The sequence below is a fragment of the Hyperolius riggenbachi genome, chromosome 12, assembly GCF_040937935.1.
Source record: "Hyperolius riggenbachi isolate aHypRig1 chromosome 12, aHypRig1.pri, whole genome shotgun sequence".
Lineage (NCBI taxonomy): Eukaryota > Metazoa > Chordata > Amphibia > Anura > Hyperoliidae > Hyperolius > Hyperolius riggenbachi.
The window spans coordinates 211,490,977-211,515,779 of NC_090657.1; the positions used below are offsets into that span (position 1 = coordinate 211,490,977).

The 24,803-nt window shown below is 47.5% G+C and overlaps 2 protein-coding genes across 3 annotated transcripts in view; one reads left to right on the forward strand and one right to left on the reverse strand.

Annotated features, from left to right (window-relative positions):
• The window catches only part of RPTOR (regulatory associated protein of MTOR complex 1), a 411,258-nt gene that overhangs the window by 281,550 nt on the left and 104,905 nt on the right, over positions 1–24,803 (forward strand). For both annotated transcript variants that reach the window (XM_068263876.1, XM_068263877.1), the window contains exon 8: positions 23,254–23,354. In XM_068263876.1, the coding sequence (XP_068119977.1) occupies positions 23,254–23,354 (101 nt within the window). The remainder of the gene's footprint in view (positions 1–23,253; positions 23,355–24,803) is intronic.
• On the reverse strand, positions 5,067–15,256 carry LOC137541932 (cylicin-2-like; the record flags this gene model as incomplete). Its single annotated transcript, XM_068263497.1, has 3 exons — positions 5,067–6,278; positions 7,463–7,783; positions 15,209–15,256. Coding segments are annotated over 3 exons (1,581 nt in total), but the record flags the coding sequence as incomplete, so codon positions are not given.

The window sequence follows — 24,803 nt, forward strand, 5'->3', positions numbered from 1 at the left end:
GCGATCTAATGGTGTGGGTGGGTGATCAGATTGCCCGCAAGGGGCAGGTTTGGGGCTGATTGATGGGTGGCAGTGACAGGGGGTGACAGGGGGTGATTGATGGGTGATAGGTGATTGGCAGGTGATTGACAGGTGATCAGTGGGTTATTACAGGGAAGAACAGATGTAATTAATGCACTGGTGAATTGATAAGGGGGGGTCAGAGGGCAATCTGAGCGTGTGGGCGGGTGATTGGGTGCCCGCAAGGGGCAGATTAGGGTCTGATCTGATAGGTAAAAGTGACAGGTGGTGATAGGGGGTGATTGATGGATGATTGATGGGTAATTAGTGGGTGTTTAGAGGAGAGAATAGATGTAAACAATGGATTTGGGAGGTGATCTGATGTCGGATCTGCGGGCGATCTATTGGTGTGGGGGGGTGATCAGATTGCCCGCAAGGGGCAGGTTAGGGGCTGATTGATGGGTGGCAGTGACAGGGGGTGATTGACGGGTGATTGACGGGTGATTGACAGGTGATGGACAGGTGATTGACAGGTGATCAGGGGGGATAGATGCATACAGTACATGGGGGGGGAGGTCTGGGGAGAATCTGAGGGGTGGGGGGGTGATCAGGAGGGAGCGGGGGGCAGCAGGGGGATGAAAAAAAAAATAGCGTTGACAGATAGTGACAGGGAGTGATTGATGGGTGATTAGGGGGGGTGATTGGGTTCAAACAGGGGTCTGGGGGGTGGGCAGGGGGGGGTCTGATGGGTGCTGTGGGCGATCTGGGGCAGGGGGGGGGGGGAAATCAGTGTGCTTGGTGCAGACTAGGGTGGCTGCAGCCTGCCCTGGTGGTCCCTCGGACATTGGGACCACCAGGGCAGGAGGCAGCCTGTATAATACACTTTGTAAACATTACAAAGTGTATTATACACTTTGTATGCGGCGATCGTCGGGTTAATATCCCGCCGGCGCTTCCGTATGGCCGGCGGGATGTTGCGGCGGGTGAGCGGCGCCAGGCGGAGGATCGCGTCACGGATGACGCGATCGCTCCGCCCATGCCCATACAAGGACCGCCGCCAATTGTCAATACGGCGGTCCTTGCGGCGTCCACTTCCCGGCCGCCAATTGTATATACGGCGGTCGGGAAGTGGTTAATTGCTGCCATTTTTACACCGTTAATGGCACAAGCCTTAAACCTGGTACAGTTGGTCACTGGGGTTCAAATTCAGAAAAGGGGGTGGAGCCACAAACCGCTAATCAGAGTTTCATTTCAATGCATATTATTGATGCCAAAGACTGCAAAGCTCACAAACTAGGTCATTGAGTAATTGTGTGTTAGAGTTAGAAAAAGTGGGCGCAACCAACACCAGCCAAATACATACCCGGGCAACGCCGGGATATCATTGAGTCCGACAGGAGAAAAGCAATATACAAATGTTCAGATTATTATTAGATTATTATCAGCTAGTATATAAAGGAAGAGTTTCTGCTGGGTAAATAAGGATAATTAACATAAAAGTGAATCATGTATGGCTATTAAATGGCCTTGTGGTTCTTTTTCAGTGCAGTTGTAATTGTGCAGTAGTATGATCTGTCTGTAGTGATCTCTAGGTAGGCAGTTACTTCAGTAATGGTTATCACTCTCGGAATATGGTTTTCCCTTTCTGTATAATATGCTTTGAAATGTTGCCCTTCTGATGTCACACACTGCGGTCATTGAGTGAGTTTCACAAGCTTTGTTTTCACACCCCCTGCTGCTGTGTTAACAATGACAATGCACAATGCTGGTCTAATGCTGGGAATACATCGTGCGTTTCTGCCGTACGTTTCTCCTCTCAATCGTTCTTGCCGTTTGATTCGGCAGTAGTTTCTCTTGTCTTACGCTTGTTTTTCTTCTGTTTTTCCATTCACTGCTATCAGAAATCGAGTAGCGAAAGGATTGAAATGGAGATCGGACATGTCGGAAATGATCTACTGAACCATCGAATGAGCTAAAAAACGAACCGTGTATTCCCAGCACAAGGCAAATGCCATATATCCTCTTTGTCCTTGAAAATTACACTATATGCCCCCTTTAGTAAACTAACTACAGAGCTTACACCAGCATGTACAGTATAGTATCGGTACAGTATCAGCGGCAATCGTGGCAGTGAGATCACTGCCATTAGTTAGTATTGGACTAGCGCTTCGGCGATTAGCAGGAATCGCCCGCTAATCGCCCTAGTGAGAACGGGCCCTAACTCTGTGCCTCTACTGATAGTAAACTAGCTGCAGTGTGTACTGATTCCTGCTACCTCCAGTATGTACAGTATAAGCTGTTACTCTGTGCCTGTACTGATCGTAAACTAGCTGCAGTGTGTGCTGATCTCTGCTACCTCCAGTATCTGCAGTATAAGCGGTTACTCTCTGCCTTTACTGATCGTAAACTAGCTGCAGTGTGTGCTGATCTCTGCTGCTTCCAGTATGTACAATATAAGCTGTTACTCTGTGCCTGTACTGATAGTAAACTAGCTGCAGTGTGTGCTGATCTCTGCTGCCTCCAGTATGTACAGTATAAGCTGTTACTCTGTGCCTGTACTGATAGTAAACTAGCTGCAGTGTGTGCTGATTTGTGATGCCTCCCGTATGTACAGTATAAGCTGTTGCTCTGTGCCTGTACTGATAGTAAGCTAGCTGCAGTGTGTGCTGATCTCTGCTGCCTTCAGTATGTACAGTATAAGCTGTTACTCTGTGCCTGTACTGATAGTAAACTAGCTTGCAGTGTGTGTTGAACAGCGAGGAGAACGCCAGCGCATACCACTAAGGCTGCATCTGAAATGACCACCAGCTCAATGTGAAGCACCTAAGTAGATTTTCTGCACACTTTGCATTCAATTCAGATGCAAATCATATGCAAATCTGCTACTACTTATTATGCAAACAGGAAACTCAGGAGGAGGGGCTGGGAGCAGCTAACCTGACAGTTACATAGTTACAAAGTAAAAAAAAAGGTGGGGGGAAAGACTGCGCGTCCCTAAACACATGTTGCAATTGAATGGTTAATCGCAAAGGCATACACCGCCTCTGTCAGACTGAAAAATGCATGCCCTGCATCCAAGACAAGTGCTAACATTTATTAAACTAGGAGGAACTTTAGCTTCCAATATGGTTTGCATGCAAAGTATATTATACTAGACACTTGCGCCACGGTGAGGCAAACCTCCGGGCAAGTGACCTAACCTAAATTTAAAACCTTGGGAGCAGCTAAGCAAAAAGAAAATGTGTAACTTACATTTTGCATATGACTTGCATCTGAAATGCAAAGTGTGCAGAAAATCTATTTAGGTGCTGCACACTGAGCTGGTGGTCATTTCAGATGCAGCCTTAGTGGTATGCGCTGGCGTTCTCCTCGCTGTTCAACAAAATGTAAGTTACACATTTTTTTTGCTTAGCTGCAAAGGCAGTAAAAAGGCAGTGCAGAGCCTGCTCGCTTCCACTGCTCGTCCTGCTTCCGGGTGACGTCAATGCGCTCCTCCGACTCCGCCCTAGTCGGAGGAGCGCATTGACGTCACCCGGAAGCAGGCCGAGCAGTGGAAGCGAGCAGGCTCTGTACTATCCGCGGTAGAGCCGAGACTTGTGACTGTCAAACTGTAAGCCTGCGGGATGTTTTTATTCTATTAAATGGATTTATGTTCTACATCTGCTTCACTCTCCTTGGCTGGCAAAGCAGTGTGGTTGTGATATGCAATAGAGCAAGACGCTTTTTCAGGGAGTGCAAAGCACGAAGGGGGGGGGCCTGTTACAATTTCCCTTATAAGGTGGTGGCACTACCCCCAGGTGTGCGTCACGAGGTGCTCGCTATAGCTTGTTATTAGCAGTACTGGGCACTATGTGTATTTTATGTTTTTACCGGGATTGAAGTATGCGCAGTGATTGATACAAGTATTACTGACTGAGGTGGAGTGAACCTCTTGTAATTGCGACCCCCTGATTCTGTGAGTGTGGTATTTCCAGTGGTGCGCAGTATTTCTCGAGAAGATTCCTCTCTGGCTCGATAAGGTTTGACAAAGGAAAGAAGATTAGATATATTACAGAGACAGTGCAACTAGAACAGGCTGCAGTAAGCCAGACCACATTAGGAATTTATAGGACAGAAGAAATGAGGCTGAAAATTTTGTTAGTCTCTTTAATAACCAGGTTGTTTTACTAGTTTTATTTTGCTCCCTTTAAGAGTTCAGTTCTAGGCATGGAAGTGACGGCTTCTGTCTTGTGGGGGATATAGTAAATATCACTGATAAGCTACAGCCATAAAAGTTTTCCTTACAGAATACAACTTCGGAGAGCACAGGGGGTAGTAAAAAGGTCAATAGTTCATGTATTTTCACGCTGGGACACTTAATAGGCTGCCACTGAACAGAGGAAGTAAAACATTCAACTTACTTTGTACATCTTTAAATATGAAAGAAACCCTGAGATACTTAATAATTTTTAGGAGTAGGAGGATAAATATAATAGTTTAATTCATTCGTTTATTTTAACCTCAGAGGAAATAAATATGGCAGCCTCCATAGACTTCAACAGTACAAGTACGCTTGCACTGTATATCTCATATATATCAGATCAGATATACTCATATATCTGCAGAAAGCGAGCCAGGCTTGTCTTTGGGCTGGTGCAGAGTAGTGCCTTAAATTTCTTCAGGTTTCTGTAGAGTGTGAGCTGTAGGGAGAGAGGCAGAGTTCTTGGTGAGACCATCGCACCTAGCTGGAGATCTGTGCCTGGAACGGAGGGCCACATGCTAATGGCTGATGATGAAGTGTGCTTGACCCTGGCACCCCGGCGCTGTCAGCCTCGGCAGTGCTGCAGCGGCATTGATCCCCTTTGTTAGTTGGGGCTGGGAGAAACTCTTATCCATCTAGCAGGAGAGGATGGATAGCTCGCTCTGATTTCATGTACGCCTGTATGATCACGCACCTCCAATCAGGATCAATACCGCCTCTGTCTGAAGAATAGACGCAGCACATCAGATAAAAGAGAATCTATCTTCAGACCCTGCAGGAAATCTGTGTCAGGATTAGTCAGCAGTCGTGGGCTGACCTACAAAGCTCATTCTGTCTCCTGTCTCCCGTCCTTCCGCCTGTCTCCCGTCCTTCCGCCTGTCTCCCGTCCTTCCGCCTGTCTCCCGTCCTTCCGCCTGTCTCCCGTCCTTCCGCCTGTCTCCCGTCCTTCCGCCTGTCTCCCGTCCTTCCGCCTGTCTCCCGTCCTTCCGCCTGTCTCCCGTCCTTCCGCCTGTCTCCCGTCCTTCCGCCAGTCTCCCGTCCTTCCGCCAGTCTCCCGTCCTTCCGCCAGTCTCCCGTCCTTCCGCCAGTCTCCCGTCCTTCCGCCTGTCTCCCGTCCTTCCGCCTGTCTCCCGTCCTTCCGCCTGTCTCCCGTCCTTCCGCCTGTCTCCCGTCCTTCCGCCTGTCTCCCGTCCTTCCGCCTGTCTCCCGTCCTTCCGCCTGTCTCCCGTCCTTCCGCCTGTCTCCCGTCCTTCCGCCTGTCTCCCGTCCTTCCGCCTGTCTCCCGTCCTTCCGCCTGTCTCCCGTCCTTCCGCCTGTCTCCCGTCCTTCCGCCGGTCTCCCGTCCTTCCGCCGGTCTCCCGTCCTTCCGCCGGTCTCCCGTCCTTCCGCCGGTCTCTTGTCCTTCCGCCGGTCTCTTGTCCTTCCGCCGGTCTCTTGTCCTTCCGCCGGTCTCTTGTCCTTCCGCCGGTCTCTTGTCCTTCCGCCGGTCTCTTGTCCTTCCGCCGGTCTCTTGTCCTTCCGCCGGTCTCTTGTCCTTCCGCCGGTCTCTTGTCCCTCCGCCGGTCTCTTGTCCCTCCGCCGGTCTCTTGTCCCTCCGCCGGTCTCTTGTCCCTCCGCCGGTCTCTTGTCCCTCCGCCGGTCTCTTGTCCCTCCGCCGGTCTCTTGTCCCTCCGCCGGTCTCTTGTCCCTCCGCCGGTCTCTTGTCCCTCCGCCGGTCTCTTGTCCCTCCGCCGGTCTCTTGTCCCTCCGCCGGTCTCTTGTCCCTCCGCCGGTCTCTTGTCCCTCCGCCGGTCTCTTGTCCCTCCGCCGGTCTCTTGTCCCTCCGCCGGTCTCTTGTCCCTCCGCCGGTCTCTTGTCCCTCCGCCGGTCTCTCTTCCTCCCGCCTGTCTTCTTCTTCCGCCTGTCTTCTTCTTCCGCCTGTCTTCTTCTTCCGCCTGTCTTCTTCTTCCGCCTGTCTTCTTCTTCCGCCTGTCTTCTTCTTCCGCCTGTCTCCCGTCCTTACGCCTGTCTCTCGCCCATTCACCTGCCTGCTTTTCTTCTTCCAGACAGAGGTGCTCTGCTTGCTATAACTGAATTGCTGTTGTTTATCCCCTGCTTATAGCCTGAAGAAGTGGGCTGTGCCCGCGAAACGCGTTGCATCTTTGGGGTATTTTCAATAAATGTGTATATCTATATATTTACAGTCCTTGGTGTCTGCTTTAACAGAGGCGAGTCCACCACTTCCTCCCAGCAATTTTTTAAAAATATTATGTACTTTTATCCTTCTGGCGCCTCTGTTCACCTACCAATTTATTCTTCTTCCGCCTGTCTGCTGTCCTTACGCCTGTCTGCTGTCCTTACGCCTGTCTGCTGTCCTTACGCCTGTCTCCTGTTTTTTTTTTTGCGCCCGTCTCCTCTCCTTGCGCCCGTCTCCTCTCCTTGCGCCCGTCTCCTCTCCTTGCGCCCGTCTCCTCTCCTTGCGCCCGTCTCCTCTCCTTGTGCATGTCTCTTCCCTTTTGCACTCGTTTCCTCTCTGTGCGCCCGCCTCTTCTCTTTGCGCCTGCCTCTTCTCTTTGCGCCTGCCTCTTCTCTTTGCGCCTGCCTCTTCTCTTTGCGCCTGCCTCTTCTCTTTGCGCCCGTTTCTTCTCTTTGCGCCTGCCTCTGCTCTTTGTGCCCTCTTCTTTGTGCCCTCTTCTTTGTGCCCTCTTCTTTGCGCCCGTCTCTTCTTTGCGCCCGTCTCTTCTTTGCGCCCGTCTCTTCTCTCTGTGCTCTTCTCTCGGCGCCCCTCTCTTCTCTCGGCGCCTCTTCTTTTTTTCGCCCAACTTTTTTTTTTCACCCTCTCTTTATGTGCCCCACCTCTCTGTGCCCCTATCTTCTCTCGTCTCTTCTCTTGTCTCTTCTCTCTGCACCCCAGAGAGATGATCTCTGCGCCCCTCTCTTCTCTTGTCTCTTCTCTCTGCACCCCTTTCTTCTCTCTGCGCCCCTCTCTTCTCTCTGTGCCCCTCTCTTCTCTTGTCTTTTCTCTCTGCGCCCCTCTCTTCTCTTGTCTCTTCTCTCTGCGCCCCTTTCTTCTCTCTGCACCCCTTTCTTCTCTCTGCGCCCCTCTTCTCTCTGTGCCCCTCTCTTCTCTTGTCTCTTCTCTCTGCGCCCCTCTCTTCTCTTGTCTCTTCTCTCTGCACCCCTCTCTTCTCTCTGCACCCCTCTCTTCTCTCTGCGCCCCTCTCTTCTCTCTGCGCCCCTCGCCCCTCTCTTCTCTCTGCGCCCCTCTCTTCTCTTGTCTTTCTCTTGTCTCTTCTCTCTGTGCCCCTCTCTTCTTTCTGCGCCCCTCTCTTCTCTCTGCGCCCCTCTCTTCTCTCTGTTCCCCTCTCTTCTCTCTGTTCCCCTCTCTTCTCTCTGTGCCCCTCTCTTAACTCTGCGCCCCTCTCTTCTCTCTGCGCTCTTCTCTCTGCGCTCCTCTCTTCTCTTGTCTCTTCTCTGTGCCCTCCTCTCTTCTCTTGTCTCTTCTCTCTGCGCCCCTCTCTTCTCTCTGCGCCCCTCTCTTCTCTCTGCGCCCCTATCTGTGCCCTGCATTCTGTCAGTATGATGACCTGTGAGTTGTTTGTCTGCCAGTTTCCTAGATAGTCTGTCCGTTTCCTTTTATCCTTGCTGTCAGTATGTCCATCCTCGAGTATCTGTCTGTGTGTCTGTTTCGTTCTCGGTGTGCTCATTGCATCCTGCCAGTTGGATGTGTGAGTTTCCATTCATTAATCTGGAACGTTAGGTTGCACTCCATCAATCTGATTGTACGTCTGTGAATGTCGTTCCATCAGTGTGATTACCCGTCTCCCGTATTCTGATTGCCTCGCTGTGTGATCCGTTCCAGCAGTCGGATTGCATTTTCCTGCGCACCCGTTCCATTAGTGTGACTGCCTGTCTGCGAGTTCCATTCTATCAATCGGATTGCCTGTCTGCGAGTTGCATTCCATCAATCGGGATTGCCTTTTTATGTGTCTCGATCTATCAGTAAGATTGTGTGTCTGCCCGAGTATTAAATCCTATCATTGCAATGGTTTAGGTGTCCTCGATATTGCAGATCGTCAGTCTGATGTCTGTCTGGCTGCACATTCCCTACACTAGATCTGCATAAGTGAGCGATTCTGCTTATTCACTCATTGTCCTGACCTGGTGCTTTGTGGGAGTTTTTTTATTATTCATGAGAAGTTGAATATTTGCATATACCTTCTGATTTAGGAAGGCAACATTGTATTTTTGCTTTTAGCCTCAGAATCTTTAACCCTTTACCAGCCAATTTATTTAGAGATTTGCCAGTGCCGCAGGCCACTTTATTTTATTACTTTTTTTATCACTTTTTTTTGTTAGGTTTCCCTGCTTCTAGGTAGTACAGCTGTAATATGTATTTACGGCCACTTGTCACTAGGGGGCAGTGTGCGACAATAACAAAGGACTTCTGCTTTTAGTTTCTATATTTTCTGCTAGTAGAGAGAGATCAAAGCATTCCAATAATTTATAGAACGAGGAGTCGAATAAGGGGAGCTAAACCATGAGTTATGTCAAATAAGGAGAGCTAAACCATGAGTTCTGTCAAATAAGAAGAGCTAAACCATGGGTTATGTCAAGTAAGGGGAGCTAAACCATGAGCTATGTCAAATAAGGAGAGCTAAACCATGAGTTATGTCAAATAAGGAGAGCTAAACCATGAGCTATATCAAATAAGGGGAGCAAAACCATGAGCTATGTCAAATAAGGAGAGCTAAACCATGAGTTCTGTCAAATAAGGGGAGCAAAACCATGAGCTATGTCAAATAAGGAGAGCTAAAGCATGAGTTATGTCAAGTAAGGGGAGCTAAACCATGAGCTATGTCAAATAAGGAGAGCTAATCCATGTTATGTCAAATAAAGAGAGCTAAACCATGAGTTATGTCAAATAAGGAGAGCTAAACCATGAGTTATGTCAAATAAGGAGAGCTAAACCATGAGTTATGCCAAATAAGGGGAGCTAAACCATGAGTTATGTCAAATAAGCGGAGCTAAACCATGAGTTATGCCAAATAAGGGGAGCTAAACCATGAGTTCTGTCAAATAAGGAGAGCTAAACCATGAGTTATGCCAATTAAGGGCAGCTAAACCATGAGTTATGTCAAGTAAGGGGAGCTAAACCATGAGCTATGTCAAATAAGGAGAGCTAATCCATGAGTTATGTCAAATAAAGAGAGCTAAACCATGAGTTATGTGAAATAAGGAGAGCTAAACCATGAGTTATGTCAAATAAGGAGAACTAAACCATGAGCTATGTCAAATAAGGAGAACTAAACCATGAGCTATGTCAAATAAGGAGAGCTAAACCATGAGTTATGTCAAATAAGGGGAGCTAAACCATGAGCTATGTCAAATAAGGAGAGCTAACCCATGAGTTCTGTCAAATAAGGGGAGCTAAACCATGAGTTATGTCAAATAAGGATAACTAAACCATGGGTTATGTCAAACAAGGAGAAGCTAAACCATGAGTTATGTCAAATAAGGAGCGCTAAACCATGAGTTATGTCAAATAAGGAGAGCTAAACCATGAGCTATGTCAAATAAGGAGAGCTAAACCATGAGTTATGTCAAATAAGGAGAGCTAAACCATGAGTTATGCCAAATAAGGGGAGCTAAACCATGAGTTATGTCAAATAAGGAGAGCTAAACCATGAGTTATGCCAAATAAGGGGAGCTAAACCATGAGTTATGTCAAATAAGGAGAGCTAAACCATGAGTTATGCCAAATAAGGGGAGCTAAACCATGAGTTATGTCAAATACGGAGAGCTAAACCATGAGTTATGTCATTTAAGGAGAGATAAATTGTGAGTTAATAAATAAGGTGAGATCATTTAACAGAAAATCTGTGTGAACAGTGATCGAATCTGCTGTATATCAGCGAGAAAATAATTAGGTGTATGGCCCCTTTAAATGTAACATTTGCCACATATTGACCTATTGAACATCCCCGTATTTAAAAAGCCTGTCGGTCTCTTTAATAATAATCTGAATATTTGCATAGCGCTTTTCTCCTGTTGGACTCAAAGTGCTCAAGAGCTGCAGCCACTAAAGGTGGCCATACACGTATAGATTTGCAGCAGATTCGACCATCAGATAGATTTCTGGCAGATGCCTGACAAGTCCAATCTGACAGGAATCTATCTGAAGTGTGCCACTCACTAGGAACAGATTTCCAATAGATTTCAGAATGAAATCTGTTGGAAATTGATCTAAATGCATCAGATCTAATACAACTCTATGGGCCATCAATCTGCTGCCAGCAGCAGATCGACCTAGATTTCCCATCCTGTCAGATAGATCAAATCGATAGAAATCGGCTGCAAATCGATTGAATGGGGAGTTTGATAGAATCGATGGATTGCTAAAATCGACCAGTGTATGGTCCCCTTAAAGGGAAGGTCCAAGCAAAATAAAAAAATGAGTTTCACTTACCTGGGGCTTCTACCATCCCCATGCAGCCATCCTGTGCCCTCGTAGTCACTCACTGCTGCTCCAGTCCCCCGCTGGCAGCTTGCCGACCTCGGAGGTCGGCGGGCCGCATTACGTAAATTTTTACGCATTCCCGCTAGTGCAGGAACATTAACACATACATTTTACGCGTTAGTGGTGCAATGCGTAAATTTTTACGCGTTGGGCCATTAACGCGTAAAAATGTATGTGTTAATGTAGCTGCACTAGCGGGAATGCGTAAAAATGTACGCAATGCGTCCCGCCGACCTCTGAGGTCGGCAAGCTGCCAGCGGGGGACTGGAGCAGCAGTGAGTGACTACGAGGGCACAGGATGGCTGCATGGGGCTGGTAGAAGCCCCAGGTAAGTAAAACTCATTTTTTTATTTTGCTTGGACCTTCCCTTTAAGGGTGTGCTGATTGGGCCACCCTGCAGTGTTCGGGAGTCTTGCTTTAGATTATGGTCGTGGATGGCGTTTGTGTCGCTCAGCTGGACGCGCGTTTCTCCCCGTCGCCTCTCGCCCCAACGGCTTGTGCGGCCGGTGGAAGATTAGTTGTATTACCCTGTGAGCATGTTCCGGACTACCGTAGTCCTTGTCACAGCGCGCTCCGGCCGCCCGTCCCCCGTGGCATTCTTTATGCCCTGACATTTAGCGAACGTCACCTGTCTTTTATGTGGGTTATCTCCCCAGCGCAGGCAGGCGCCTGATGTCAGCAGCTGCATTATTCCACCTGTTACTGCGGACACGCGCTATTGTCTGATCACACGCCCGGTGCCATATTGAGGACATCTGCACCGGCCTAATCTCCGACCCACATTCAGTGCTGCTGTTTTACAACACACTATATCATGTCAGCATCTGCCATGTCATTAAAGAGGCCCTGTCATGACAGAGTAGAAGGCAGTAAATTACTTGTGATTTCCACTTTTATGGTTACTTTTCCTGGTTTCAGCATCAAACATTTCCTATATCTATTATTTTTTTATTATTATGATTTTGCATTTATGTAGTGCCGACATCTTCCGCAGCGCTGTGCAGAGTATATTGTCACTTAACTGTATCTCAGAGGAGTTCACAATTGAATCCCTACCATAGTCATGTGTCTGTATATTGTGTATGTATCGTAGTCTAGGGTAGAGGTGCCCACACTATTTTGGCATGTTAACTACTTTACAAAAATTGGCAAGTCAAAATGATCTACCTATGTACAATTTTAGTAGCACACTGGTGGTATATACGGAATGGAAAATGTAGTGCGGTCGGGATCTACCGTGAAGTCCTTCAATCTACCTAATGGGCACCCCTGGTATAGGGCCAATTTGGGGGGAAGCCAATTCACTTATCTGTATGTGTTTGGGATGTGGGAGGAACCTGGAGCGCCCGGAGAAAACCCACGCAGACACGGGGAGAACCAGCGCTACGCCACTGTGATTTCTTATTGCTGACAAGCGGTTTCCGGCTGGCTGGCTGCCAACAGTGCAGATTTGTCAGCAACAAAACACTTCAGTTTTTCTGTAAACTCCCCCCCCCCCCCCCCCCCCCCCGCCTCAGTAAATGACCATTCTGCAGTGATGCACCTGCCAGCACTGAAGATGTGTTCTCCCCAGAATTTTTTTCCAGCTGGGTGGCATGAAATTGTAGCCGGGTTGGGCAATATGAGAGAATGCAGGGCCAGTGCTTCTGTGTGCAACTTTGCATACAGCAGAGGAGAGGAGCAGATGACAGCCGGGTGCTCACCAAAACCAGCCGGGGGGAGCACACGGCTAAAAGAGCCTGGAGAGAACACTGACCTGTGATAACTTTCAGAATGTAAATCGGGGAGAGGAAAGATTTTACAATGAGCAAACACTGACTACATAATCTATACATGAATATTGTAAAAAAAATGAGACATTTTGTTATCTTATTTTCACTAGAGTTCCTCTTTGATGTCCTGCTTTTCCTCTTCTTGCCCTTTACGTGCATGCATGCAGCACCCCTCTTCAGTAGGCTACAGGCCCCCTGATTCCTTCTGCAGCTGCCTCCCCTCCGTCTCCCCCCCCCCCCCCCCCCCCTCCAGTGGCTTAACCTCCTTAGCGGTATGGACAGATATATCCGTCCATAGAAACATGCTGTGAACAGTATAAACCTGCATACAAATCAATACTCTCCTGCACTGTATACTAGACCCTTGCTTGACACATTTTGGCAAGTTACAGGAAAAAAAGTTTTAAAAATAAATGTTATCACTTTTTGCACAGAAATCCTGGGGTAATTGAACGCCAGCTACAATTCTTTCTCTCTCTGGCCCCCCTAATGAGAACTTTGATCATTGATAATTTCCAACCCCTTCCCTTGCCTACCCCTTGTGACCCTCACACCCTGGAGGCCCATCTAACAAGGGTTATAAAAGAAATGTGACCACCATGATCTGCACACCTATTACAAGAGCAGCCACAAATCACCTGATCTGATGTATAGTCCCCTGTATCGGAGGAAGGTCCAGTGGCATACACAGGTCACAGCAGTCTTTCCCTACTTCCAGCCCCCCCCCCCCCCCTCGTTCTTTTAGGACACCCTTTTCTAAACCAGGCTTAAAGGTGATTGGGGGGGAGGGGGGGGATATTGATCACTGACGCAAAGTTTTATGCTAACACACAATGCAATTTTCTGACATATTTACTGTCAGATCGATATCTGATTTCCAATCAATTTTCCATAGAACAGAAAATCAATCGGAAATCAAATCGGACGTGTTGAAAAGAATCGATCTGACAGTAGATCTGTCAGAAAATTGTGACGTGTGTACCTAGTATCATGCTTGGTACACACCATGCAATTTCCAATCAGATAGACTGTCGAATAGATCATTTCCAACAGGTCTGATATGCTTTCTGAACGATTTTCTGATCACTTCCAAACAAAATCAATCAGGAAAACTATCGGGAATCAGATTGGATTTGTCAAACTATCTATTCTACCGTCTATCTGATGGGAAATTGCATTGTGTGTGTGCCAGGCAATTAAGCCTTGCACAGTAGTGGACACAACGCTCACCAGTTTTAATTATTCTCAAATGGCTTTTTATTTCTGAAATTCTTTTGCGATCGATTGGTTCAGGCGGTATGCTGGGAATACACGGCTCGATTCTGCACCTAATCGTTTTGCCCGCTCGATGCTTTGGTCTTCCGCTCGTTTTTCTGTTTTTTTCAATTCACATCAATGAGAAATCGAGCGGCACACCGATCAAACGGCGATCGGACATGTCGAAAATTATCTATAGATCCATCTTTAGAGCCATCTATCGAGCCAGCATTAGAGCCATCGGTACTCGATAATCGATTTCTGGGTCAGATCGCCGTCGCGTAGCGGGAGATCACATCATGCTAAGTAAAGATGGATGCTGGTGGCGGACGCAGCTCTTCTCGGGCACAGAACGTTTTTCGTGCGAGGAGTTAACGCGTCTGGTGGTTCGGCGTGTTCTCATCACTGTGCGGCGGGTTAATAAATCTCTGCAGCAGCTCTGGGAAATAACAGCTTGCAGCACGCTCCATCCTTCCCCTCACTCTACGCAGGGTAAATCACAACACGTTCCGGATATTACCCACCCCGCCCCCCACTACCTCCATCTTAAATATCCATCTCTCGCTCTCCTCCGCCACGTGCAGAAAATATCAATTAGGCCAGTCTCACTCCTCCCGCAGCGGTGCGACGCCGCCTCGCCACCTGGGGAGCAGTAATTCAGCGCTACGGCCGTCTTTAAAGCAAGCTGAGCAGTTTGTTTTCTAATTAGAGGGAATAAAATTATCCACGGACGCCTTTAACCTCTTCACTGCTGGAAAACCGTAAACGGGCAACTCTGTCTTTGGGGGAGATGTGATAACAGTCTTCTGTTTGCTGTTTGCAGAGCAGGGCTAATGCTGGGTACGCACGGTACGATTTTCCATGCGATAGATGGATCAGATAGATAAAATCCGTCATGTCCGATATTGCTCCCGAATATTTCCGCGCTCGATTTCTCATAGCGGTGAATGGAAAAAGATAAGAAAAACGAATGAAGATAAGAGTTGAGCGCAGAATCGAGTGCGAAATCGTGACAAAAATCAGTCGTGTCGCAAAATTGAACAAAAAAAGTAACGTGTGTACCCAGCATTAGAGAGAACCTGAAAAAAAAAAGTTTCACTTACTTAGGGCTTCTACCAGCCCCCTGCAGCCGTCCTGTGCCCGCGCCGATACTCAACGATCCTCCGGTCCCCTGTCGCAGCTAAGTTTCGTTACCGCCGACTTACAAGTCAACAGCCACTTCACCTGCGCAGGACTCTCACAGTCACAGGCGCATGGACGAGGACGCACGCGTCTATAGCTGCACCGGCGCAGTGGCCATCAACTGGCAGAACAGAAAATTAGCAGGGGTGGGAAACAGGAGCATTTAATACCGGCACAGGACAGGGACGGGTTCAGGGGGCTGGTAGGAACCCCAGGTAAGTGAAACATTCTTTTTTCAGGTTCCCTTTAAAGGACAACTGAAGAGAGAGGCATATTGAGGCTGCCATATTTTTTTTCCTTTTTAACAATACTAGTTGCCTCGTTGTCCTGCTGATGCTCTGCCTCTAATACTTTTAGCCATAGCCCCTGAACAAGCATGCAGTAGATCAGATGTTTCTGACATTGTCAGATCTGACAAAATTAGCTGCATGCTTGTTTCTGGTGCTATTCAGACACTACTGCAGCCAAATAGATCAGCGCCGGGCTGCCAGGAAACTGGTATTGTTTAAGCTCCCTGGCGGTAAGCCCGTGCTCAGTATGCCGCCAGGAGGCACCGCTCAGGCCCCGCTGGGCCGATTTGCATAATTTTTTTTTTTGCTACACGCAGCTAGCACTTTGCTAGCTGCGTGTAGCATCCGATCGCCGCCGCTACCCACCGATCCGCCGCTATTCGTCACGCTGCGGCCGCCCCCTCCCCCCCCCCCCCCCAGACCCCGTGCGCTGCCTGGCCAATCAGTGCCAGGCAGCGCTGTGGGGTGGATGGGAGCCCCCGTTGACGTCACGACGTCGATGACGTCATCCCGCCCGTCGCCATGGCGACGGGGAAGCCCTCCAGGAGATCCGGCGGCGCCGGTGGCGATCGGACTTTGTCTCGCTTCATGAAAACATTTTTTTTTTTAAAAACACTACTTTGCTGCCCCCTGGCGGATTTTTTTTAAACCGCCGGGAGGGTTAAAAGGAAATATATATGGCAGCCTCCATATTCTTCTCACTTCAGTTGTCCTTTAAGCAGACCTGAACTCAGAACTTCCTCTCTGCTGTAAAAGATAAGAAACAGCATAATAACCTTTAAAGAAAAAACATTTCCTTTTTTTTTTTTTACAGCTGATACAAATCCTGCCATAAATCTGCACTGTTTCTACTTCCTGTATTCATGGGAGCAGACAAAGGGTTAACATCCTGTGTTTACAAATTAGCAGCTCTGCAGAGGCAGCAGAGATTCCTGAGCTGACAGAGCTGAGAGATCAAATTACAACTTGTGATTATGATGAGGAGGAATAAGACAGGCTAAAAAGCATATGAGTTTTGTATATGCGAACCGCAAACGCTTTAAAATGCACGCAAAACGCAAGAAAAACGCATGTGCGGGTAAAAAAAACACAACGCAAACGCACTAAAAATGCACTACAAATGCAAAAGCGCACATGCCTGAAAACACGACCTTTAACGCACTGACAAGTGTGCACCCAGCCTGTATCGGATCAGAGATCGATCTGTTGCCTTGCCCATACACCACATAGATTTCACAGTGAAATCGATCAGGAATCAGGAATTGGCCTAGCAATGCTGCTTCTACCGCCTGCCTGCCTGGCGGCCCCCCCAAGTGTAAATCCCGCCCTTACCCCTCCCCCACCCCGCAGCACCAGGACAGGTGAGATTTTACACTGCACAGCAAGGGGGAGGGGTCTGTCGCATTCACCAGTCGTCACGCTACCGCTGCACACCCATTCCAGCGGCATAAATCCAATTGATTTAACTGCATTTGACCTAAAATCGATCGAATCACCGATCAGTCGGACATGTTGCGCCACTGATTTTCAACCGATTATCGCATCCGATGGTCGATCGGGCTGCAAAATCGGTAATGTACGGACACCTTAATTCAGAAATTCATAACTGACTTGTGGTCGAATCGACAAAACCATGAAACGCACTGATCAAATGGAAAAATCTACTGTTGCGTAGATAAAGTTAGCCTTTCCGCGGTCTATATTATCCTTGTTGAAGGAACACAGAACTGCAGGCAGCGTTTAGATCCACGCAGTAAGGACGCCCGTGGTACTCTAATATACAGTGTAAACATGTAATTATGCGTTGTTTGAGTGAATTGGTGGGCGACCTCCTGATCGGGAGGGGTCAGCCGTACCGCGGGCCGGGGAACGTGTGCTGCTGAGAATAGGTCAGGGGGGCAGCAGGCAGAGGCGCGCACTTAATGTTGCCAGCCAGTTCCCTCTCCCCCGCACGCAGCAGAGCCTGCCAGCGTATCCGGGGAATAGGTTAGTTTAGCAGCATGACAGACAAAAGGCTAATGGCAGTAAATTGCTCTATTTATCCGCAAAGCATGGGCGATTAGGGCGGACAGGTGGCGGGTCGAGGACCGTGGCTAAGTGAATCAGGACGGCACTGGTGGTTACTGCCGCGGGCGTGGAGGGATAATTGTTCTGTATTCTGCAGGAGGATGTCGGCGTTATCCGAGCGTCTTTTCAAAGGGCTCTGTCTGCTGTTAGTCAGGCGGAATCTCATGGATTCCGCGTAGAATCGAAAGTATAAAGCGGCGCTAGTACGTGGGGTCGATCGATTCCCTCCAGGCTGATGGGATACCCCCATTCATTGGTTGAATCCCCTGCTCTAGTGCATACATACCGCCACGCCCCTTTTTGACCACCAAAAAACCTGCCTGTCTGATCTGTGATGGCAATTGATTTAGTTGGGACATCAATTTTTGGCATATGCGATTAGTCAATTCATCTGCCAGGTAAAATTGTGTAGTGAATTGGTACCTTTAACCACTTAAGAACCAGGGGTGGTTTGCCTGATCTGTGCTGCGTGAACTCTCCAGCCCGCAACACAGATCAGGATCGAGCCAGGGCGATCAGACTTACCCCCTTTTTTCCTGACTAGGGGGATGTCCTCCTGAGGGGGGGTCTGATCGCTGCCAGCTTGCTGCGCTTTGCGGGGGGGCTCTACAAAGCCCCCCTCCACAGCGTTTTCGGCGCTCCGTCCCTCTCCTTCCCCCTGTGAGCGGCGCAGGACGGATATCCGTCCTGCGCATTGTAGGATAGGCTTCAGCCTATCCTATGCCGGCGATCCCCGGCCAATCAGAGGCCGGGGATCGCCGATCTGCCTTACGGCGCTGCTTTATGATGTAAACATCTGAGATTTCTTCCCCGCGTGTTTACATTTTGCCGGCGAGCCGCGATCGGCAGCTCTCCGGCTGTTCACGGAGACACCCTCCGTGAACTGACATGGAAAGGCCGCTCGATCGAGCGGCCGTTTCCATGGTAACCCACTTAAGACCTGCTGACGCCTGGGCATACATCTACCGATTTTTATTGATCACGTGATTTAATGATTTTAATGAATCAGATGAGAATCGGTGCTGTTACATGGCTGTTTGATCGATGTTTTGATCAAGTTCGACCTGAAATTGGTCAAAAGCATTGAGCGGACATGCTGGAAAATAGTACTTATGTTCTCAATGGGGTGAGCAGCGGCAATGGTGTGCAATATTGCGATGATCAGCTTACGGGGTAGGTCCCCGATCAGATGTCCCCCAGGTGTTAAATGTTCCCCCTGTGCTCTGTAAATTCTCAATTGTCCACTGACGCGACTCCCTGCCTCTTTCAACTTCACCACGTGTCCGTTGTTACTGCATGTGCCTGTATCACATGGCACCAGGCGCACGTGTGTGATGTCACACGTGCGCCTGTATCACATGGCACCAGGCGCACGTGTGTGATGTCACACGTGCGCCTGTATCACATGGCACCAGGCGCATGTGTGTGATGTCACACATGTGCCACATGTTAAAAGCTCTTGACAGCAGCCGGGTCGGAAATGGTGCTAGCAGTCAAGTGAGATTTTATAAAGCATCAGCATATTCACATGTGGTCTTCAGTGACAAGTAAATAGGTCTTACAGCGACACTCTTTTACTGTTTTGTATTACAGTTTTGCCGTGTTCAGTGTTTTAGAGCAAAAACTGAATTTTGAGTTTCACAGTTCCATGTAGGGGTCAGGGAACAGGAAGTGTGAAATCTACCCAATGGGAACACAGAAAGCATAATAAAATCAATGTTTTATCCAAATTATTTGAAGTGCACCCGAGGCGACATCATGATAAACGTGTATGTACAGTGCCAAAACATATTAATAACTTGTAATAATGTGTGTTTTGGGTCATTGTCATGCTTAAATATCCACTGGTGCCCAAGGCCATGTTTCTCTGCAGACTGCCTGATGTTGTCGTTGAGAATCCTCATGTATTGCTCTTTTTTCATGGGGCCGTTTACTGTGATTAGGTTCCCTGGTCCATTGGCTGGCAAACACCCCCAAAGCATTAGGTTCCCACCACCATGTTTGACAGCGGGGATGGTGTTCTTTGGGTTGAAGAAGGCTTCTCCTTTTTTACGCCAAATGAAGGAAACATCATTGTGCCCAAACAATTGCATTTTTTGTTTCATCTGGCCTTAACACAGAAGACCAGAATTCTACTTCTTTGTCCAGATGAGCATTTGCAAAGGCCAAGCGAGCTTTTGTGTGTAATTAGGATGCTTTAGAACAGCTTGGACAATTTGGAATGGTATAGAACTTTGGATTTTCCCACAGACTGTGACGTGTTTTTTTCCACAATAATGCCTATATCATTTCCTGTCAAATTACTTACTGCTTGAATAAAAGTAACTTTAAGTCAAAATTTGCCAAAGATATGAATAATTATGGGCAGCACTGTTTTTAACATCACTGAGAAGCAAATTGCAGCCATAAAAGGTCATTGGTTCAAGTATTTTAGTTCTGGGACACGGATTAGGCTGGCACTGAGCAGACAATAAAACATTTGACATATTTTATAAATGTTAAAATATAAAATAAAACCATAAGATAGCTAAAACAAAAAAAGTGTTTTTTTTTGTTTTTTTTTAGGAGTAGGAAGATACATACAACTGTTTATCTCATCAGTTTATGTACACCTCAGGTTCACTTTAAGGCTTCTTGCACACAGGGACGTTACAGGCACACGTTAGTGCAGCCTGTAACGCTCCCCCAACGCACAGCAATGTAACACAAGTGGGCTGTTCACACTGCCCACGTTGCGTTACATTGTAACGCAGCAAAGTACTGCATGCTGTGCGTTCTATGCGGCTAAGCCGCGTTAGACTTTTTGCACATGCTCAGTCATGTTGGGGAGGAGGGGAGAGCGGCTAGGCACATGGCTAATTAATATTCACTGCACTCAGTGACATGTAGTGTTTACTTCCTGGAGCGGCCGCTCTGTGCGGCGATTGGCCGGGCGGGACCATGTGATGCCGCATGCGTCTAAGAGTGCGCATCACAGCATCACGGACGCCAGAGTGAGCTGCACAACGCGGCTCACTCAGACATCCACACCAGAGAGCACCAGGCATTGCGTTAGGTGCACGTTATGTGCCCTATAACGTCCCCTAAACGCAACGTCCTGGTGTGTAAGTAGCCTTAATGTTGAGATAAAAAAAAAAAAACTGGATTTAGGCTTAAAAAATCCCGCTCACTAGTTATGGGAAAGTTCAGGGGTAGGAACCTATGGCTCGGGAGCCAGATGTGGCTCTTTTGATGGCTACATCACAGTCAAATCAGTAGGGGTTGATTCACTAAGCTACACTGCACAAGCGGCGCAGCTTAGTGCGGCAGCGCAAGTAAAATTTTCAAAGTAGGCACGTTACTGCTGTAGCATGCACTAATAACTTTCTCGTACTCCCCCCAAAACTAACACCTGCTCCAATTGTCCCACCCTGGACCCTGTCAGGTCCATTGACTTTGTAGGCTGAGATCCCCGCACTTTGATTTGTCCAATGGACTGTCTGTCACTTGACAAGCAGCCTATTGGGCCAAAGTGCTGGAATCTCGTCCTAAAAAGGGAATCAACCCCCAAGTCAGCTAGCTAATTGTACAAGCTGTTAGTCGGTATTTCTCCTGTCTGGCTCCTGGGGAAATTGCTGATGTTGCTGAAACCCAAGAGAAGCTGAAGACATGTCTGACACTCCCGCTGCCCAGCGGATCAACTATATATACACATCACCATGGCAACAGGGACGTGAGCCCTACTGTCCCAGTTTGAAACATTTTGTATGGCTCTCACGGAAATACATTTTAAAATATGTGGCGTTTATGGCTCTCTCAGCCAAAAAGGTTCCAACGGAGGATAGTTGAATGAGAACAGGGAATCTGTTCTTCAAACACAGGTGAAAGTTGAGTTTTGCTGCGGGACGTACGGACAAAGGCGGCGGTCGGTGAGTCAGTGTATTACACCGCACAGGAATAGCGACCTGTTGGCGTATTTGGAGCCTAACCCCCGTCACATCTGGAGTAATGAAGGCATATGGCGGAGGTGCGCCCTTCCGTGCTCCTTCCAGATGTTGTTGCTGTTACATGGCGGCCGCACGGGAGCGCGGCAGAAATTATTGATGTGATTCCCGACACTTCAATCAGCATGTTTCATTACATAAAACACACGGGGAAGGCCGTGCGGAGTGGCCACTGCCGCCCTTCATGTAGCAGCTGCTGAGAGCGAGAGATTGGCTCGCCACCGGAACGCAATACTCGATCTGCAGCAGTTCTTATCCAGACGGAATCTGATAGAAATGTACTGCACTGCAGCCGGTCTGCTATAATTCTTACAGCAGCGGTACTGCGTGAAACAACGCTTTTTATTTTAACCGCTTATCACCTGGGGCCCATTCAGGTACAAAACTGCAGCAGTACTTCGACTCCCACAAGCTGGCGCTGTTCCTGACTGCTGGGCAACAATAGGATTGGCTCATCGACAGAGCAAGGGGCTTGCGGCGACGGGATAGCGGCGCGATCAGCGGGTTCGTGCAATGCGCAGTAATTAAATTATACGCCTCGCCAGGAATCCACAGTCCGGAATCGGTTAAAAAGCAAGCAGGTTGCGTTATCGGTCAAAATTAAAAAATGCTGAATGAGATGTCGATTATTTTACATCTAATTAAAATATTTATATAAATGTATGCAGCTTTAAATCGCACCGATCAAACGTAGTAGCTGATGATTTTGATTGGTCCAGTTCAAAGTTGCGTACACTTACAAATTTGCATCAACTCAAAATGAGTAACCTCTTATTGGCCATCTCTAACCATGGCCCAATTATAGGCACATACCTATCCAGATGATATATTTGTACTTGAAGATGAGCCTTAAAGCGGAACTGAACTCTTGCACAGCACACAATGAAAAGTCTTTTTTCCATGTATACTGTAGTTGCTGAAGAAATTCACTGCTCTGAGTTTTGTGTTTGTTAAGCCAGATCAGGGTGTCAAATTAGTAGCTGTGAATAGACTGCAGGAGAGCTCTGCCTAGCCAGCTCTTCATGTAGAAAATACTGAGGTGTAAAGGACCACTGTCGTGAAAAAATGTAAATTTATAATACCTGAAAACACATAAGTAAAAAATACATTTCTCCCAGAGTAAAATGTGCTATAAATGACTTTTCTCCTATGTTGCTGTCTCTTACTGTAGGCAGTACAAATCTGACAGAACTGACAGGTTTTGGACTAGTCCGTCTCCTCATGGGGGATTATCAGGGTTTTCTTTATTTAAAAAGAACTTAGCGAACAGCAGTTGCTCAGTCCAGCTTCTAGAATAGGGTGCAAACAGGCTGGGGGGATGGCCTGCATCTTTATATAGATTCTCTCCAGGGAGTGTTTTGTAAAGAATAAATAAAATACTGAGAATCCCCCATAAAGAAATAGACTAGTCAAAAACCTGTCAGTTCCATCAGATTTCTGCTAACTCCTGTAAGTGACAGCAACAGTGGAGAAAAGTAATGTATAGCTCATTTTATTCTGCAAGAAACATACTTCTTATTTGTATGCGTTTACATGTATTTTCAATGTTACCATTTTTCACGTCCTTTAACCCCTTCATTGCTTCCTGCAAAGTGAAACCAAATTCTAAACATCAGGTTTTTTTTTTCTTTAGAAATTCCATAGATTTTAATTTTAGAAATGTTTTTTTCCCCCATAAAGGTTATCATGCTGTGGCCAATTTTTTAGAGCAGGGAGGAAGTCCTGAGTTTAGTCACACTTTAAATTTTCCTCATGGGTCTGCTGGGAATGCGTTGTGGCGATCTCGTTCCGGTCCCGACAGCTTTTCATTTGACGTTAAGGGATTGGAATGGAAAATGTCCCCTTTTCTTAGCCTTGAGTTGTTGACGGACTTGTCAGCGCCTCCACCTGCCAGCGGTGAGCCGGCGCCGAGGTAATTGCGTTTCCTGCTCCACATCATGTGTCTCTCTCTTCTCGTCCTCAGGATCCCCGGACGTCTGAATGACAGGCGGACCCCTCTCGGAGAGCTGAACTGGATCTTCACCGCAATTACCGACACCATCGCGTGGAACGTCTTACCGAGAGGTAGAGCAACGCCCACTGCTGACGCAAACGCCCGCTAAAAATGAGTCACCTAATGGAGGAGCTGTGTTCTGTTCACTTATTCTGCCAGGGGGGTGAATTCCTTTTTGCTGGGTTTTTATTGTGTGTGTTTTTGCGAAAATGTATAATACATATAAACACATACAGATAAGAAGTACGTTTCTTCCAGAGCAAAATGAGCCATAAATTGCTTTTCTCCTATGTTGCTGTCACTTACAGTAGGTAGTAGAAATCTGACAGAGCTGACAGGTTTTTAACTAACCCATCTCCTCATGTGGGGTTCTCAGGGTTTTCTTAATTATCTAAAGCACTTACTGAATGGCAGTTGCTCTGCCCAACTGCCCAAAAAGTGTGCAGGGAGGCTGGGCAGCATCTTTCTATAAATCCTTTTCACGGAGTGTCTTTATAAAGGCCATGCTGAGAATCCCCCATGAAGAGATAGACTAGTCTAAAACCTGTCGGTTCTGTCAGATTTCTACTACTTACTGTAAGTGACAGCAACATAGGAGAAAAGTAATTTATGGCTCATTTTACTCTGGAAGAAATGTACTTCTTAGCTGTATGTGTTTACATGTACTTTAAAGAGAGACTGTAACAAAAAAAAGTCCCCTGTGAGGCACCTACCTTGGGAGGGTGAAGCTTTGAAAACCCAGTGAAAATCGTGTTTTGTGAATAAGGGGCCGTCGTTCCCAGTTTCTATTTGCAGACTCTCAAAATTCAGATCACCTGATCCGTGTGCCCGTTTCCAAAACCCAAGTGTCATAGGTGTGGCTGACATACATAGTCACATGACCTCAGTTAACCTCCCTGGCGGTAAGCCCGAGCTGAGCTCGGGCTATGCCGCCGGGAGGCACCGCTCAGGCCCCGCTGGGCCGATTTGCATAATTTTTTTTTACACGCAGCTAGCTAGCTGCGTGTAACCTCCGATCCCCGCCGATCCGCCGCTATACCCGTCGCCGCATTTGTCTCGCTACATGAAAAAAAAAAAAAAATTTAAAAAAAGGTATTTGCTGTCCCCTGGCGGATTTTAACAAACCGCCAGGGAGGTTAAGGGATACCCGAGGTGACATGTGACATGAGATAGACATGTATGTACAGTGCCTAACACACAAATAACTATGCTGTGTTCCTTTTTTACTTTCTCTGCCTGAAAGCGTTAAATATCAGGTATTTAAGTGGCTGACTCAGTCCTGACTCAGGCAGGAAGTGACGACAGTGTGACCCTCGCTGATAAGAAATTCCAACTATAAAACACTTTCCTAGCAGAAAATGGCTTCTGAGAGCAGGAAAGAGATAAAAAGGGTCAATAGTTCATACATTTGAGCACTGGCATACATCAATAAATTTGTCATTGAGCAAAAATAATAAAACAGTTAAAAATTAAAAAGTAGATTATAGCATAACAGTGGAATGTGTTAAAAAGTCATTTTT